General features: G+C 41.1%; 1 protein-coding gene across 1 annotated transcript in view; it reads left to right on the forward strand.

The window, feature by feature from the left end:
* The window catches only part of LOC145361296 (polypeptide N-acetylgalactosaminyltransferase 15-like), a 48111-nt gene that overhangs the window by 21404 nt on the left and 8659 nt on the right, over window positions 1-18048 (forward strand). The window contains exons 4-5 of the mRNA XM_080216950.1: window positions 6957-7124; window positions 10474-10591. Of these exons, the coding sequence (XP_080073076.1) occupies window positions 6957-7124; window positions 10474-10591 (286 nt within the window). The remainder of the gene's footprint in view (window positions 1-6956; window positions 7125-10473; window positions 10592-18048) is intronic.

Raw genomic sequence — 18048 nt, forward strand, 5'->3', positions numbered from 1 at the left:
ACAGTCCTAATGACATGCTGGTTAGGTGCATTGGCTGTGCTCCCTCAGCGAACCTGAACAGGCACCGGAGTGTGGCGACTAGGGGATTTTCATTGCAGTGTTAATGTAAGCCTACTTGTGACACTTATAAATGATGAAGAAAATCATGCAATAAAATAGATGGTAGAAAATTTGATGTGAACGGTACTCGTGATATGCAATGGTACATCTGGCTTTGTAAGAAATTTTGGACATTGTTATTTGCTGCGTTCATCAAGAATGAGCAGAGATGTCGTCTAAACTCTGATTGGTATGAAATAGGAAAAATTGAATATGATAGTATAGCTGGTCGGGTCCAGTTTGCCACCAGAATATATATCTGGAAAGCTATTCTTGTTACCATCCAAATGCTAGTTAAGCTTTTAATACTAGTAAATAGCAAGCAGTATAGCTGACCTTTTGCTAACATTAGGATATTTATAAATGAAGTTTACAATGTTCCAACTGGCCTCTTTGGAATGTTTTTAACATTTGTTCTTGCATTTCTCCTGTAATTAGTAGAGAGTAGCACAGTGTGAGACGACCTCCTGCTGATGATCATCAGCATTTCCCAGAATTTTATGCGGTCAATTTGGCAACTTTATTTGTTTTGCATCTTTTTATTAATGCAACAAAAAAAACCCTCATTGCATTGCATTCTTTAACTCGCCCGTACAATTGGCCCAGTTCTGATCCTGCCATTGGTAGTAAATGGCATATCATTACATAATTTGCTTATTAGCAATGCAAGCCTCAATGTAAACTGGCATGTAACCAACTTGTTAAAATAATTACAGCTGTTTTCTGGCCAATGACGTGACTGCGCCACAATATAAAACCTAGATTAGTGCAAAGCAGTCACCTATTTGGGGAGTAATTTTGGCTTGTGGCATTCTGATAGTGTTGGTGCTGACTTTCAAATTATCAGTGCAAAAGCTTTGTCATGGAAAGTATTGCAAAATCTTTGCATCTCAATTTAATAGTTCCTCACAAGCAGCAGCGTGCTTCAAATCTTTGATTATCTGGCCCCGCCCGCTAACAGGTTTTTCCAGTCCCAGCAAAAGTCAATGGACTTTTGGCTGGCCTGTGATGTCCCCTGCGGCAGGACCGGAAAATCCTGGCCTTTACCACTGAAACCTGATCTGCCCATTTTTCCCATGATACATTTTAAACATACTCTTCTTTTACAAAGTCTTCACATTTGGCGAATACAGCCTCTTGCATTGTTTAAAATATATAAAGCTTTGAGGGCCTTGCAAAATGAGGACAGGTTATTAGGATTTAGCAGAAGTACAGCTGGCTTTAGACACCCGTACAGCACAACAATGTTGTCAATTCACTCATAAGTTCTGCAGCCCCTGATTTTGTCCGTACAGGCTGCAAAAACCTCGAAGCTTTTGGATAATTGCAAAGGTTGAGGCTCCTCCACTTTCTTCTGAAGGTGCCCATACCTGCCTCATTCACAGTCACACTCCCATGTCCCTGACCACTGAGCAAATCAGAAGTCACCATGTATGCCCACCTGCTGGAATAAAGTGCCCAGGTAACTTTCCCTCTATCTGATTTATTGTAATGTCTGCAGCTCAGCCTCCAGTTTATGAACTCTGAACCAAAGCTCCTCAAGCCACAAACATTTACTGTGGACATGTTTGCCTTGGATCACATCAGTATCCAGGAGTTCCCATACTCTCCAATCACAGCACGTGTCCTGCCTTCTATATAATGCATAATTTTATAATTATTTTAACATGAATAATCCCTGCTACTCCCAGTGTTATCGCTGGTAAACCTTGCCAACAAATCTCGCAATTTTTAAAATTTTATTCATTTGTAGGACATGGGCATTGCTGGTTGGCCAGCATTTATTGCCCATCCCTAGCTGCCCGAGGGCAGTTGAGAGACAACCACATTGCTGTGGCTCTGGAATCACATGTAGACCAGACTGGTAAGGACGGTAGATTTCCTTCCATAAAAGACATTAGTGCAGAAGATGGGTTTTTCCGATAATCGACAATGGTTTCATGGTCATCAGTAGATTCTTAATTTCAGATTTTTTTAATCAAATTCAAATTCTACCAGCTGCCATGGTGGGATTTGAATATGGTGCCCAGAACAATAGCTGAGTTTCTGGATTAGTAATCTAGTGATAATACAGTTAGTCATCGCCTTACCTGCTTTGATCAGTGTTGATTGGTTAGCAATCTGTTAGGTTAGCTCTCTGATCGGTAGAGATGTTGCCATGGAGAATTATCCAGTTGATGCTGACTGACAATATGCTCAGAATTATGCTGACAACCAATATAAGATTGGCCATCAGGCTCACAGAGTGGCAAATTTCTACATGCATTAATACACAGGGCTCAGTCCTTTACAGACAGAAAGAACAGGTACATACATTGCACCTGTTTCAGCCGAACCAAAATAAGTTAGAGCCATTCGCTGACTCATTCCTCAGGGCAATGCCTTGACTATTTTGAGGTCAAGCTGCCGGAATTAAATTGCAAACAATGCTTGGCAGTTAACTGCCAGTCAGTATTAATTGGTGCATTCTCCATGGAAGCGATTCTACCAATCCAATATGTTATATTGCATTCTTGCAGAGTCCTGGTGAGTGCATGACAAAGAGCTTCAACATTTTTGTCAGCAACCACCATGTTCTGATACATAATGCTGGCATTCTAGGAATGGCATATTTATTCCAGCAGACTACTTGGCTGGTGAGATTCTTCCTAAATTGTCAAAGATACCTACCTCAAGAAACAGAAGTAATGTTGGTTGGATTGCATTCCAGCCTTGCCTCTGAGAGGTTCTTCTTGGGTAAAATGGCCAACAATAACAGTCTTTTTAACTATGGACTGACTATGTGTGCACCAATTATTTATGTCACAGCTGCAGGAGGCAAATATGCAAGGCCAGTTGAAAGGGTACACTGGTTTCCTGAACTGATCTAAATATTAATAATATTGCAAAGTTCATTCATTTGTTTGGACACATATCTTGCCCAATACTTAGAAAATGGAAATCAGGATAATTTACAGATCTTACATCATTGACAGCTGCTATAGCAACAGCTCCAAATAAAACTTTCTTTTCAACAGAGATGTGATACGGTAATGTAATTAGAAACAGCGTTTTTACATTGAACCACTCAGTATGCCATTATTGCCTCAATATATTCAGTGCATCAAAGACCATTACAATTACACTTGTCTTTCAAATATCAATTTAATTGTTTTAATTATAGCTTTAACTTCATTAGTTGTTTGAAACTGTGACCAAAAGCTATCGCCACAATTTTCCAGATTTCAAAATTCTTCATTTATCTAAAAGATGCAGAGGCATCTTTGTTCCAGTTTCAGTCATTGGTGTAGTATTTTCTAAGAGTGAGAATTTCATTTAGAATGAGTTAAGAAGCTTGCGAAACATTGAAACAAATTAATTATGAGAGGGAAATCTGGAAAAGATTTGTCAGCAATCAAGGATGATCATGACAGAATTGTAATAAAAAGATATTTTGGCTATTTTAAAGTAGATTAAGATGAACAAAATGCTGTGTTCAAAATGTTGTGGAGTTCTTTGAATGCATCCCAGGATTATTCCCTAATCAGTATGTTGTATGTGCAGCAAAGAAATATGTGGCACTTAGATCGAGTTCTGTTTAAAAAAGTAGGATGTCAGAAAATCATAGAATCCTTACATTGCAGAAGGAGGCCATTTGACCCATTGAGTCTGCACCAACAACAGACCCTATCCCTATAGCCCTTTATCCCCCTGACACTAAAGGACAATTTAGCATGGCCAATCCACCTAACCTGCACATCTTTGGACTATGCAAGGAAACCAGAGCACCCAAAGCAAACCCATGCAGACACAGGGAGAACGTGCAAGCTCCACACAGTCACTCAAGACCGAAATCAAACCTGGATTCCTGGCACTGTGAGGCATTAACCTCTGTGCCACCTGGATTATGTAAGAAATTTGTTAATTTTACAGTGAAAAAAGTTAGAGAAGAAGAATGAAGTGGAATGAAGGAATCTAGCTAAACTGGGTGGCAAATCTGTTAGATTTAGCCTGGCAGCATCTTTGTTGTGATCTCAATGTATGGCAACACAAGTGAAGTTGTAAGCTTTGCAAGACCATGCGACCTAGGGCTTGATTATTTTTATATTGAGGCTGGGGAACCCTACATTAGTTAATTTCTGGGTCACAAACCCACACAATGCCAGCATTGTTCATGCAATGCTAGCTTCAAATATTAATGCTCTACTAGGACGGTGTATGAGCTTGGTGCATAATTAATGGTATTGAGCACTGGAAGGAGGCAGGTGCTACCTACTAGGGCAGGAAGATCAAAGGCAAATGGCAGCCATGATGGGGACATCTTTCAGCAGGTGGGAGGAAACCAGAGCACTTGGAGGAAACCCGTGCAGACACAGGGAGAACGTGCAAACTCCACACAGCCAGTGACCCAAGCCGGGAATCAAACCCAAGTGTCCAGCGCTGTGAGACAGCGGGGCTAACCACTGTGCTACCATGCTGTCCCCTATATTTGTGCCTATTTTCCCAATGCCTGTCACCATATAAAAATTAAAACTTCATCCTTAAAGGTTCAATGCTTCCTACATTAGCCTCCTAATTATCTCTTAAGTACATTTATCTCTTACTAACCCATTCGACTCATGAGCACTAAATTTCTCAGAAAATTGTTAAAGATAAATTGCAAGATAAAGGATATACAATTTTCTTTTCACTTTGGGGAGTTGAAATGTATTTTCAAGCAGACACACAGCAATAATATAATCAAAAGGGGAAATTAATCTCACCATCAGTACAAAAATATTAGTTTTTTTGTTTGAAAAAAGGCACCCAAAGGGAAAACTATAACAAAACTCCTTGTATTCCTGATTTATATTCTATTGTCTCATATTCAACTGTGAAAGAGTGAACAGATAATAACAATTCGATTGATTGTCATCTAAATTTTGTATTCTGCCTTACTTTTAAAAAAAATTCAATGTTAAATTTATATTTGAGGTGTTTTTTATTAGAGATTTTCTGAGGCAGGGAGTGATCAAGAGTAATGCCCTATCTCTCCAGGCAAGACCATTCAGAGCGTTAGAGGTACGCATTTCATCATTATTAGTTACCAGTTCCTCTCAAACTCACAATCCGTTCTTCCAGCCCGAGCTCCACTGTGGCTGGTAAGTCTATTCCTATGGAGTATTGGACATTTTTAATTGGGTAAGGATGGCCTCTAGGCTTCACAGGGCAATTAAAAGTAGCTAATATCCAAAGGATGGTTTGAGGCACTTTAATTCACCCATTACCCTCAGCCACTCGGAGTAGCAAAGGCTGAACAGATAATTGAGGACAGGTTGATATTCTTAACTGCCTTGTATAGCGTCATGCTATTCTTACTTAATTAAGTGCTTCCGGGTTTATTCTGATTTGATTTGATTTGATTTATTGTTGTCACATATATTGGGGTACAGTGAAAAGTATCGTTTCTTGCACTTTCTACAGACAAGGCATACTGTTCATAGAATACATAGGGGAGAAGAAAAGGAGAGGATGCAGAATAAAGTGTTGCAATTACAGCTAGGATGTAGAGAAAGATCAGTTTAATATATAATAGGTCCATTCACAAGTCTGATGGCAGCAGGGAAGAAGCTATTCTTGAATCAGTTGATACTGAAAGTCAAGATCAAGCGAGCTTTTGCCCTTCTGCTCCATGGAAGGTTTCCGTCCTCCCTGAGCTCACCTTAGGACACCTGCGTTACGGTGTGACAGGTGTACCACCCCAGTCAAACTCCCCACCTGCCACTGTCCACAGAGCGGGTCGCGCCCGGCCACTCGGGTGCTTCCAACCAGAAGCGAGAGCCCCACTGGGGTCATTTCCCCACATCACCGTGTAAGTTAAAAAACGATCATGGGTACATGGGATTTAATGGGATTGATGAGTACATGGAACGATGAGTACATGGGATTTAATGGGATTGAGAGTTATAGATAGTTCTATGGCCTGGTAAATATAGATATGATCGGCGCAACTTGTGGGCCAAAGGGCCTGTTTGTGCTGTAGTGTTCTATGTTCTATGATATGTGTTCTCAGACTTTCGTATCTTTCTCCCCACAGAAGAAGGTGAAAGAGTGTTATGTTTGGGGTGTGTGGGATCCTTGATTAAGTTGGCTGTTTTTCTGAAGTAGTAGGAATTGTAGATGGAATCAATGGGTGGGAGGCTTATTTGCATGATGGATGAGCTACGTTCACAACCCTTTATAGTTTCTTGTGATCTTGGGCAGAGCAGGTGCCATACCAAGCTGTGATACATCCAGAAAGAATGCTTTCTATGGGGCATCTGTAAAAGTTGGTGCGAGTCATAGTGTTCATGTTGAATTTCCTTGGCTTTCTGAGAAAGTAGAGGCATTGGTGGGCTTTCTTAACTATAGTGCCAGTGTGGAGGGACCAGGACAGATTGCTGGTTAACATACAGATGGTCACCATACATTCACTGCTTAGTTTAGTAATGCACTAAAGGATTAAAGTTTCTGTTGTTGCTATTTGATGTGAGTCTCTGCTAATGTTTCAAATCACTTGTTTTTTTTCTCAATCCTTTCCAGTATCCTATGTACTCAAATAGTGAAGGGAATAATTTGCTGCTGAAGGGAATAATTTGCTTATGCCTCAACATGTGCTTCTTATGAAGGCATTCTCAATCATGATTCACTGATTAGACACCAATTGACTATTGTTGTTGCCAAGTACTAGAAAAGTTTAGAAGTTTGCATTTGCGAATGTTTCCTACTGAAGTGGAATGCAAGCAGAAAGCAGCGCTAATAAATATATGGAAGATTAATTAAGATCAGTTCTTATAAAATCGAGACTCATTGAGAAAAAGGTGAAGACAAGTTTCATAACCCTTTAATTTCTATTCCAGGAGGCGTGTTGTTTCTCCTGTAATCGATGTCATTGACTGGAAGACATTTCAGTATTATCACTCGGTGGACCCACAGCGGGGAGTTTTCAATTGGAAGCTAGACTTTCATTGGGAACCAATACCAGAATATGAACAGAAATGGCGAACATCTCCCACCAGTCCTATACAGTAGGTGATAGGACAAATGTCTACTTAACTTCCTGTTTGATTACAGTTCAAATCCAGATAGAAGTATTTAGTTAGTCAATCATGCCAAATATGGCTGAAAAGCAAAGGAAATAAGTGAAAAGGATGGACAGGAGTATAAAAATTTAAGTGCTGTAAATTTATACAAAATAATTTTCCTATATTTTGTTTTGTATTATGGAACTTTCTGAATGGCTTAGTGGGACAATGCACAATTTGAGTATGATACTGAGCTACAAGGCCCTGGATGGTCCATAGTTCATTCCCCATTTGGTGAGGAACTTGTTGGCTTCAGCAGTGGTAAATGTGATGTTATTGTTGACTTCAGCTTGTCTTTATTATGCAGAACACAAGTGGGATTCCTGCATGCTCCCAACTTTCAATCAGTTTTATTGCAAAAGTGCATGTGGATGCAAGTCAGATGAGAAGAGGATCAGGCTTAGCCGGGATACCATCTACAGTAGGATTTCTTAGGATTATTGTGGCCATGGGATAAAGTACAATAGGCATCAGTGTACCTATCTCCTGGCAAGAGTCAATATCTTTAGAAAAGTAATGAAAAAAATTGGAAAACTTTTTTTTTAAGTTGCACTTTAGATTCATAGGACCCTATTTTACCATTTTAATTCTAAATGCTGGACGGACTTGAAACTGGAAGTGTTTCAGATCCAACTTCTAAACCCGTTCTCAGGCACCCCCATATGCACTCTGACTGAAAAAATATCAGCGATTCTGAATCATGCTGCAGAAGCCTGTGGTCGGGGCTTATCGCACCTGAAACACTGTAGCTCCAATTGAAGCCTTCAACTGCGCATGAGCAGTAAAAACGATAGAAAAATGCTCCCCTGCTGCATCGTTCTCAGGCCAGATAATGCCTCCCCCAATCCCACAGACATTGCCCCATACCCACAATATTATTGACCCTCTTATCCCTCCACCTCTCTGCTACCCAGACTGATCATGGCCCCCTACCTCCCACCCTCGCACCAATCACACACAGAGTGGCAGCAGACAACCCCTCTCCTCTGACCCTGTGCCCCTCGCACCTCCTCCCAGTCCCCCCCATCAGAGAGCCATCTGACCCGCCTCCTTCTCCCCCCACCGGAGGGCCATCTGACCCATCTCTGTCCCCACCCCCCACCCCCAATCACCGATCTGAGTCAGAACTTACCTTCTCTGAAGCTGGAGCACCCAAATTGGACTTTTGCGGACCACGTCTGTTTCGTGCCGAATCTGGATGGGCGAACGCAGTGGTAAAGGGGGAAGCACTGGTAAGTTTGGGCGTTCACTGTATTAAGTCAATTTAAATGCATTTGCTCCCATTTCGGGCATAGTCCCGATGGTGGCCATTTTTGGCCATTGGTAAAGGGGGAAATGGGCTTGGAGGCAAGCGCGGATCGCTTTACTTGCCTCATGCCCAACTTTATCAAGATTTCACGCCCAAAAATGGGCGCAAAGCAATCGTAAAATTGGGTCCAATGTTTCATTCGAAGCTTTGAATTTCAGATTTTTAAAAATTCTGAAATGAATTAATCTCACAGACGTATTTTTTATTTTATTGTCTGTTTGAAAACAGACTTAAGAGGCATTCCTATATATGTTATAGTTAAAATATTTTATTTGCGATGGAATCTGTTGAGATTGCAATGAGCATTCCGGATGCTCCACTGCAGAATGAGACTGAAGACTGATTTGCTTATGATGACTCTATTGATGTTTGTTTAGATTGTGGTTTGTCTGTTACAATTCAGGCTGGTCATCAAACAATTTGGCATAAAATTTTTAAAAACTATTCAGAATGAAATTTTCCATTAATATCTTAGTAATCACCTTGCTTATAGCGTCTTAGAATCCTACAGTGCAGAGGGAGGCCAGTTGGCCCATCAAGGCTGCACCAATTTTAATTCCACCCAGGCCCTATCCCCATAACTCCACCCATTTTCCTTAGCTAGTCCCCCTGACACTAAGCAGCAATTTAGCATTGCCAAAATCCACCTAACCCACACATCTTTGGACTGTGGGAGGAAACTGGAGCACCTGGAAGAAACCCAAGCAGACAAGGGGAGAACGCGCAGATTCCACACAGACTGTGATCCAAGCCGGGAATCGAACCCAGGTCCCTGGCGCTGTGAGGCAGCAGTATTAACCACTGTGCCATCCTTCATGTATCATTGGCAATTATCTAATGATTTACATTGAGAAATGTCACTCCAACTCTGCAAATTACATTGTTGATCTTTTTTTCTCTGAACTTTCTTCTATTATTTATTTTCAGTTTTAAATATAGTAATCCACCTTTTCTTGTATCTTCACCATGTTGAAATCAAGACGTGTTGTGACATCTCCTAATATATTCTCTTCCTGGATCTCACCTTCCCTGGCCACTCCACTGGCCCTTAAAACCTTAATTGTCATTGTATCCTACACTTTGAACTTTAAGTGTCACTGGATTTCAAAATTGAAAAAAATAATTTTTGAAAAGAAAGCTCATTATTTTTATTTCTTTAAAGTACTCCCTTTTTCTATAGAAGGGTAAATATCCTGATCGTAAGATACTTCCACAGACCACCTTAGCAACAACAACTTATATTTCTGTGCTTCTTCAACTCTGAAGAAGTCATATGCACTCAAAGTTAACTCTGCTTCTCTCCCCACAGATGCTGCCAGACCTGCTGAGTCTTTCTAGCATTTTCTTTCTTATTTCAGATTTCCTGCATCTGCATTATTTTGCTTTTGTGATGTATTGCCCTCAGCATTAAATCCAGAAGGCTATAAGGAGGTCAGGTGAAAGAGGTGGCCACATTCTGAGCATTGACTACAACATGCAATATAAATTGAAAGGAGTACAAGTAAATGCTGTTTTCCCTATCTAGAATCTATCAAACGTTTGTTCCTTAAATGAGGAACCATAATCCTCTCAGCACTTGTAAGTGTACCAGAAGTAATCATTTGATGGGCAGCTAAACTAGTCAGCACGGTCTCCATCCAGCTCCAAATGAAATCAGAAAGCCAACTAACCTTTCCTCTAATTTGCAATTTCCCATTCTTGGAAAAGCGTAAAAGTGTTACTAATGCCATAAGGATACCATTCTGAATCTGCGACCAAGGCACATTGATGGGATAGAGTAAAAGAAGAGTTACTCTGAGTATGGTTCTGTTGTACTTAATTTAATGCTGAAACTGAATGGTAATTAGTCAAATAGGTAATATTGATCTTCTATAAGTTGATGATATTCCCCAGAAAAATGTAGAGGAAAGACGTCATTAGCCATTTCTTTAATTCATCACCTTAATTAAGCATGATTCCTCTCTGTCATGGCTCTTATTTCAGGAGTCCAGCTGTATCTGGAGGAGTGCTCGGGATCAATCGACATTATTTCCAAAATATTGGTGCATATGATCCAGCAATGCTGATGTGGGGAACGGAAAATGTAGAGCTATCTCTCAGGGTAAGGTTTGAATGTCAGAACCCTAAAATTTAACTGGTATTAGTCTTGAACACTCTGTACTACAACATCACACTGATTTCCTCACTTTGCTGTAATATTTCTGAAATATATTCAACAATATTGGTACTGGGATAGTGTGATGACTTGCCTGCTGTGAATCAAAGGTGATTCTGAGGGAGTGACCACATGAAGTTAGGCAATGAGATTTCAAGGATTTCAGGCATTACAATTTATTGGGCAGGACTTTCTCAAAAATTTCTAAGTGTAAAACGGGAGAGAAAATGGGAGATGGGAAGGGGGGGGGGTCACGGTTATGTCATTAATGTTTAACAAAAACAAAATGCTGGAGAAACTCGGCAGGCCTGACAGCATCAGTGGAGAGAGAATAGAAGCAATGTTTCAAGTTAGGATGACCCTGTATCACAACTAAAAACAAGGAAAATCAGACAAGGCTCATACTAATGAGGGTGAAGGGAGGTGGGGAGGCTGTAATTGATAGGAATGGCATAGACAAAAAGACATAGGGAATGTAAATAGTAATGACAAAGGTAGAAGTGGTGCTAAGAGTGTCCATTAAACATGGCAAGGCAGATGATAAAGATGCCTTCTAGAGGATCAGTAAAGGTATGCAGATGCCAATTTCGAGAGTTGCGAAATGTGAGAGATGCGGGCAGCCCAAATACATAAGGGAAAATCAAAGAGGAACCAGGATATAATTGTCAGCACTTGCAGGAGTAGGCATGCATTGTAACATCTCAGAGCCAACAGACCAGTTTCATATCTTGCATCTAAGAGCAAGAGGTCTTAGAGCTAAGATAGTGCAGGAACTGCATTCACAAAGGCAGTTTAAATATTGTTGCTGGAGTAGGAAAAGATGTTTTCCAAACTTGATCATCTGCTTTACTTTATGCAGTAACTATAAGCTGGATTTGATTCATACATTTATTTAAAGGATTTAGGAATCACAGATACATATTTTGGAACAAGCAGTAATTGATTTTTAACTGTGTGTGTAACTCAAATATTTAATTGTCTTAGAGTTTTATAGTTCTGTTGTGTGTATTTGTCTTTTTGTTAATTTATTTAATAGTCTTTAGTAATTGTTACCTGACAGTTATTCTCACTGATGATTCTTCACACCATTCCTAAAACAAAACTATACACTGCCATGAACTAGTGCTTCAACTTGAGATGCCCTTGCAGAGAGCATCTGCGTGGTTTGTGATAATTTACACTGACCTTTATTCATTTGTGACACCGTATCACTGTTTTCCTGAGGATGAAATAGCACTCATCACCGCAGATACCTCCTCCCAAGTTGGATTGATGACCTTGTTGGACTTCTGCCATCCACCCTAAAGATACAGAAGGTCATGGTGGGTCCTCTACAGTATCCAGAAGGTGACCCAGCAAGGTGTCACAAAACTTGAAGCCTGCACTCCTCCTGGTTTTGGGGGTAGTCTCTCATCTGTAACATTCCTGGCTGCAGATATTAAAATGTCTGAATACAGGTGTGGTTTCAATATGGCGCCCAGAGCAAAAATTCACTAAGATCTTAGTGGAGCAGGTGAATCACAGGCTTCCCATCGGCTAAATGGCAAGTTTCCAGTGATGTATATTTTACAAAGTGAGAGGTGGACAATCAGGTGTGAAAACATGCCATGGCAGGTGGCGGGGAAAAGCTGTGCTCCCACACTTGGGAACCTCCGCAAACAAAGTGTTTATCACACTTGGTCTGTGGAGGGGAAAGTCCTATCCAATGTTATCCAGTTTTGGTGCCAGATTCTTTTCACTTAGAGCTAAAAAAGTTCATGAGCAAAGTAAACACCTGAAAATAATAAATCACTGACTTGTATTTCTTCTCTATATACGGCACTGATTTCCAGGAACTTTTCCACTAACATGGATTGAATTAGTGTTTTGTTTGTTAATCTTAATTTAGAAAGGTGTCAAATGGGCATTTTGTACTTCCTGCACAATTACTTCCTAGGGAGACCTGTGTACATTCTTCTGTTAAACTATTTCCTCTGATCACTCCATGTTAGTGGTTTACTGAACATAATGAGAATATTTGTCATGTTATATTTGATTTTGTACGACAGGTTGTGGGAGAAAAGTGACACCCCATTTTACACACAGTAACCTAGAAATTAATATCAGCAGAGAAATAAGGTATTGAAGAAGTTTAAGGTACTCAGATCTGACAAATGCCCAGGAACTGATGGCTTACAACCATTTGGAAAGAGATCGAGGGCGGCATGATGGCACAGTGGTTAGCACTTCTGCCTCACAGTGCCAGAGTCCGGATTTGATTCCCAGCTTGGGTCACTGTGTGGAGTTTGTACATTCTCCCCGTGTTTGTGTGGGTTTCCTCCGGGTGCTCTGGTTTCCTCCCACAGATCAAAAATGTAGGGTTAGGTGATTGGCCATACTAAATTGACCCTAGTTTCGGGGGGATTAGCAGGGTAAATATATGGGGTTTCAGAGATAGGGTGAGATTGCAGTTGATGCAGACTTGATGGGCCGAATGGTCTCCCTCTGTACTGTAGGGATCCAATGAGCTGCGACATGGTGAACGTGCCAACTATGATACCCCAAAATTCCTTAGATTTGGGAATGGTCCCATTGCATTCAAAGTTAGCAATCCAATGTCTTGCTTTTTTGAAAAGGAGAGGGAGAGAGAATATAGAACTACAGGCCAATTAGCCTAACATCAGTTGTTGGGAAAATGCTAGAATTTATTGTTAAGGAAGTCTTAACATTGCACCTAGAAAGGTATTGTATGATTAGAACAAGTCAACAAGGATTTACTAAAGGCAAATCCTGTTGACAAATGCATGAAAGTTTTTTGAGAATGTATAGATAGAACTATAGATAAAGAAGAATCAGTAGATGTAGCATACCTTGATTTCCAAAAGCATTTGCTAAGGTGCTGCACAAAAGGTGAATAAGTAAGTTATAGGCTCATGAATTTGGGGGTAATATATCAGCAAGGATAGAGGATTGGTTAAAGGAAAGCAGAAAGTGGGTTTACACGGAATGTTCTCAAGCTGGAAAACAGTGAATATTAGAGTGCCGTAAAGATCAGAGCTGGGGTCTTAGCCACTTACAATCTATATGAGTGACGTGAGTGGAGAGATAGAAAGCAAAGTATCTTCAGTTTTCTGATTATATAAAACTAAGTGAAAAGTTAAGCTGTGGGGAGAACATGGAGGAGCCTCCAGAGAGATGTAGACAGGTGGACAACAAGATGGCAGATGGATTATAATGTAAGGAGGAAATGTGAAGTTATTCTATTTTATTGGAAGAATAGAAAAGCATAATATTTGTTAAAAGGGTGTGAAATGTTAAGAGACTTGGGTGTGCTTGTACAAGGAACACAAAAAGTTGACATGCAGGTGTACTTGCAATTAGGAAGGCCAAATCGCATGTTGCCTGTTATTGCAAGGGGATTGGAGTACAAGAATACAAACATATATAGCTTTGGTTTCCACATTTACGATCGATATATTCACATTAAAAGCGGTACAACAAAAGTTCAATAAGTTGGTTCCTGAGAAGAGCCCTGTGATGACATGCTGAGTAATTGGGCTTATATTCACTAGAGTTTAGGACAATGAAAGGGAAACACATCAAAACCTATGAAATTCTAAAGACACTTGATAGGGTGGATGCTGGGAGATCGTTTCCACTGGTTGGGGAATCTAAAGCACAAGGGCACGGTTTCAGCATATGGGACATTTCATTTAGGACCAAGATAAGGAGAAATTACCTCACTCAAAGGATGGTTAATCTTTGGATATCCCTACCGTAAACAGCAGTTGGGTGCTCCATTTTTGAATATATTTACTGCTGACATAGACAAATTTTTGGTTTCTCAGGGAATTAAGGGATACGGGGAGTGGGTGGAAAAATAGAGTTAAAGCCCATGATCAGCCGTGAATGTGTTAAATGGCAGAGCAGGTTCAATGGACAGAAGGAGGCCGGTTGGCCCATTGTGTCTGCACCGGGTTTTCAAAAGAGCATCATGACTTAGTACCATTCTCATGCCTTTTTCACGAATCCCTGCACACTATTTCTATTCAAATAATCATCTGATGCTGCATTCAGCCTGAATCCATCTCACTTCCAGACAGACCCAAACCACTCGTTTTGTGAAAACGATTTGACTCCCATCGCATTTGCTTCTTTTGCAGCTTACTTTAAAACTGTGCCCTCTCGTTCCTGATCATTTTTACGAGCAGAAACAATTTCTCCTTGGCGAAAACTGTAGCAGGCGACGGTGCAGAGGGACCTCGGGGTCCTTGTGCATGAGTCGCAAAAACCCAGCTTGCAGGTGCAGCAGGTGGCCAGGAAGGCGAATGGGATGCTGGCCTTCATAGCGAGGGGGATTGAATATAAAAGTAGGGAGGTCTTGCTGCAGCTGTATAGGGCATTGGTGAGGCCGCAGCTGGAGTACTGTGTGCAGTTTTGGGCGCCGTACTTACGCAAGGATATTTTGGCCTTGGAGGGAGTGCAGAGGAGGTTTACTAGGCTGATGCCGGAGTTGAGGGGGTTGAGCTATGAGGAGAGGCTGAATAAACTAGGCTTGTACTCGTTAGAGTTTAGAAGAATGAGGGGAGATCTCATTGAGACGTATAAGATGATGAATGGGATGGATAGGATAGAGGTGGAGAGACTCTTCCCACTCAGAAAGGACTAGGGGGCACAGCCTCAAGATAAAGGGGGGGGCGGTTTAGAACAGAGTTGAGGAGGAACTTCTTCACTCAAAGGGTGATGAATCTCTGGAATTCTCTGCCTGTTGAAGTGGTGGAGGCTACCTCGCTAAATATTTTTAAGACGCGGGTTGATGGGTTTTTGATAAGAGAGGGGATTAAGGGTTATGGGGAGAGGGCGGGAATGTGGAACTGAGCCATGACAGATCAGCCATGATCTTATTGAATGGCGGGGCAGGCTCGAAGGGCTAGATGGCCTACTCCTGCTCCTATTTCTTATGTTCTTATGTTCTTATTCAGTGCAGCACCCCTTTAAGAATTTTACTCCTTACTTTGTATTGCCTCTCCATGCTTTGCCTACTAAATTCTCCTTTTTTTTGTATTTTGTATATCTCCACAGTACTGTTAGGGTGCAAGCCCATTAACCTATATAGCACAAAAAAAATAATCTCATGGGTTTAACCTCATATAACAAAATTAATTGTAAATACCCTAATTAATCTGAGTATTTAATACAACATATAAAGGAGAAAATTATGAATGGGATAAAGTAAAGTAAGTTGCTTATCTTAGATAAAAATGTTAATTCAGCTCAACTCTTCACTTTTCCTCTCTCTGTTGCCTCTCTGTCAGTGTCTTTATCAGAGGTTTCTGATATTAAATTTAATTATGTAAACGTTTCCCTTCAGACTCATGCGGACAGGCCCTTTGACCCATCATGTCTGCACTGACAGAACTACATTAAATCTACACTACTCCCACTTTCCAGCACTTGCCCCATAGCCTTGAATTTTATGATATTTCAAGTGCTCATCCACATATCTTTTAAAGCTTGTAATGTTTCCCATCTCTCCTACCCTCCCAGGCAGTGCATTCAGATGCCCATCACCCTCTGTGTGAAAAAATGTTCCTCAAATCCCCTCCAAACCTCCTGCTCTCACCTTAAAATTATACCTCATCGTTATTGACCCTTCAACTAAGGGAAACAGCAGCTTCTTATCCACCCTGTACATACCTCTCAATCAGATCCTTCCTTCTCTGCTCTAAAGAAAACAACCCAAGCCTATCTAGCCTTTCATCATACCTCAAATGCTCCATCCCAGCAATATCCTAGTGAATCTCCTCTGCACTCTCTCCAGTACAATCACATTCTTCTTATAGTAGGGCAAAAAACTGCACACAGTCCTCCAGCTGTAGCCCAATCAAAATTTTGTACAGCTCTAACATAATCTCCCTGCTCTTATAATATATGCCACAAATGATAAAGGCAAGTGTTCCATATGTCTTTTTAACCTGTCCTGTCACCTTAAGGGATCTGTGGACAATCACGCCAAGATTCCTGTGTTCCTCTGAGCTTCCTAGTGACCTGCCATGTTCAGTAGCAGATGGAATTTAACCCAGACCAGCAATTGAACCCAAGCTTCTGACTTGTGTGACTGGCAGTAAATTTATCCATTAAGCATCAAGGATTCAGTTTATATAGTATGGCCTTAATGTACCATAATGATGACAGAAAAATAATTCTAATGAGTAAGACTGATTTCTTAAGTAATGTGTCGATTGTGTTGCCTGCCGCACAGTCTGTTTTAACCCTTATACGGTGGACAAATAGCTACGAGTAGATGTCTTGTTAGTACAACCAATATTTATTTAAACCCACACAATCAATAATCACCCACCCGACCAACAATAAGTTATAGTACATAGAACATAGAACATTACAGCGCAGTACAGGCCCTTCGGCCCTCGATGTTGCACCGACCAGTGGAACCAATCTAATGACCCTCTAACCTAAACTATTCCAATGTTATCCATATGCCTATCCACTGACCATCTGAACGCCCTTAAAGTTGGCGAGTCCGCAACTGCTGCAGGCAGGGCATTCCACACCCTTACTACCCTCTGAGTAAAGAACCTACCTCTGACATCCGTCCTATATTTATCACCCCTCAATTTAAAGCTATGTCCCCTCATGTTAGCCATCACCATCCGAGGAAAAAGGCTCTCACTGTCCACCCTATCTAACCCTCTGATCATCTTATGCCTCAATTAGGTCACCTCTTAACCTTCTTCTCTGTAACGAAAACAACCTCAAGTCCCTCAGCCTTTCCTCATAAGACCTTCCCACCATACCAGACAACCAGTATTTACAGAAAATACTGGAATTCAAGTCCAGTACAAGACCTTGACTTAAACTTGCGTGATTGGCAAGTACCCAAGCAGATATTGGCCTCTACCTGTGCGCTGGTCTCGGTAGTCATCTGCGTAGTCTGGTCCTTTGATCTGGTGTGGCACTCTGGCTCTGATCTTCCTTCCTTCCTTCCTTCTCGGGTGTGGTGGCTCTCCTCTTGCGATGTTCACCATCGTTCGTGGGGTCAGAAAGAGAGAGAGATTCCTGTTTGCGCAGCCCTCTTTATACCCCGTTTGGTTTCACGCCCCTTTTTGACCATTTCCAATCAATTGATTAGGACTTGATTTCCCTGATCAATAAGAGTCCAATCAGGTGCTACCACACCGATCTCTGGGTGTGACCCCAATGGCCATGTCTGTAGGTGCTGGAGGCACATAGGTCACATACCTCCCTCCTAAATAAGGGTTCATCGTTCCCCAATGTCTGGTACACAACCCAGTGTGACTGTAAAGTCCCTTTCATCCTGGAGATGACCCACATCCTGTTTATTCACTCATCAGGGTTGCAGCCTGTTTGTCTCTGTCTTTAAACTGCAGCCTGTCGGTTTAGTT

The sequence above is a fragment of the Carcharhinus amblyrhynchos genome, chromosome 2, assembly GCF_965287045.1.
Source record: "Carcharhinus amblyrhynchos chromosome 2, sCarAmb.v2.hapA, whole genome shotgun sequence".
NCBI classification, from domain to species: Eukaryota; Metazoa; Chordata; class Chondrichthyes; order Carcharhiniformes; family Carcharhinidae; genus Carcharhinus; species Carcharhinus amblyrhynchos.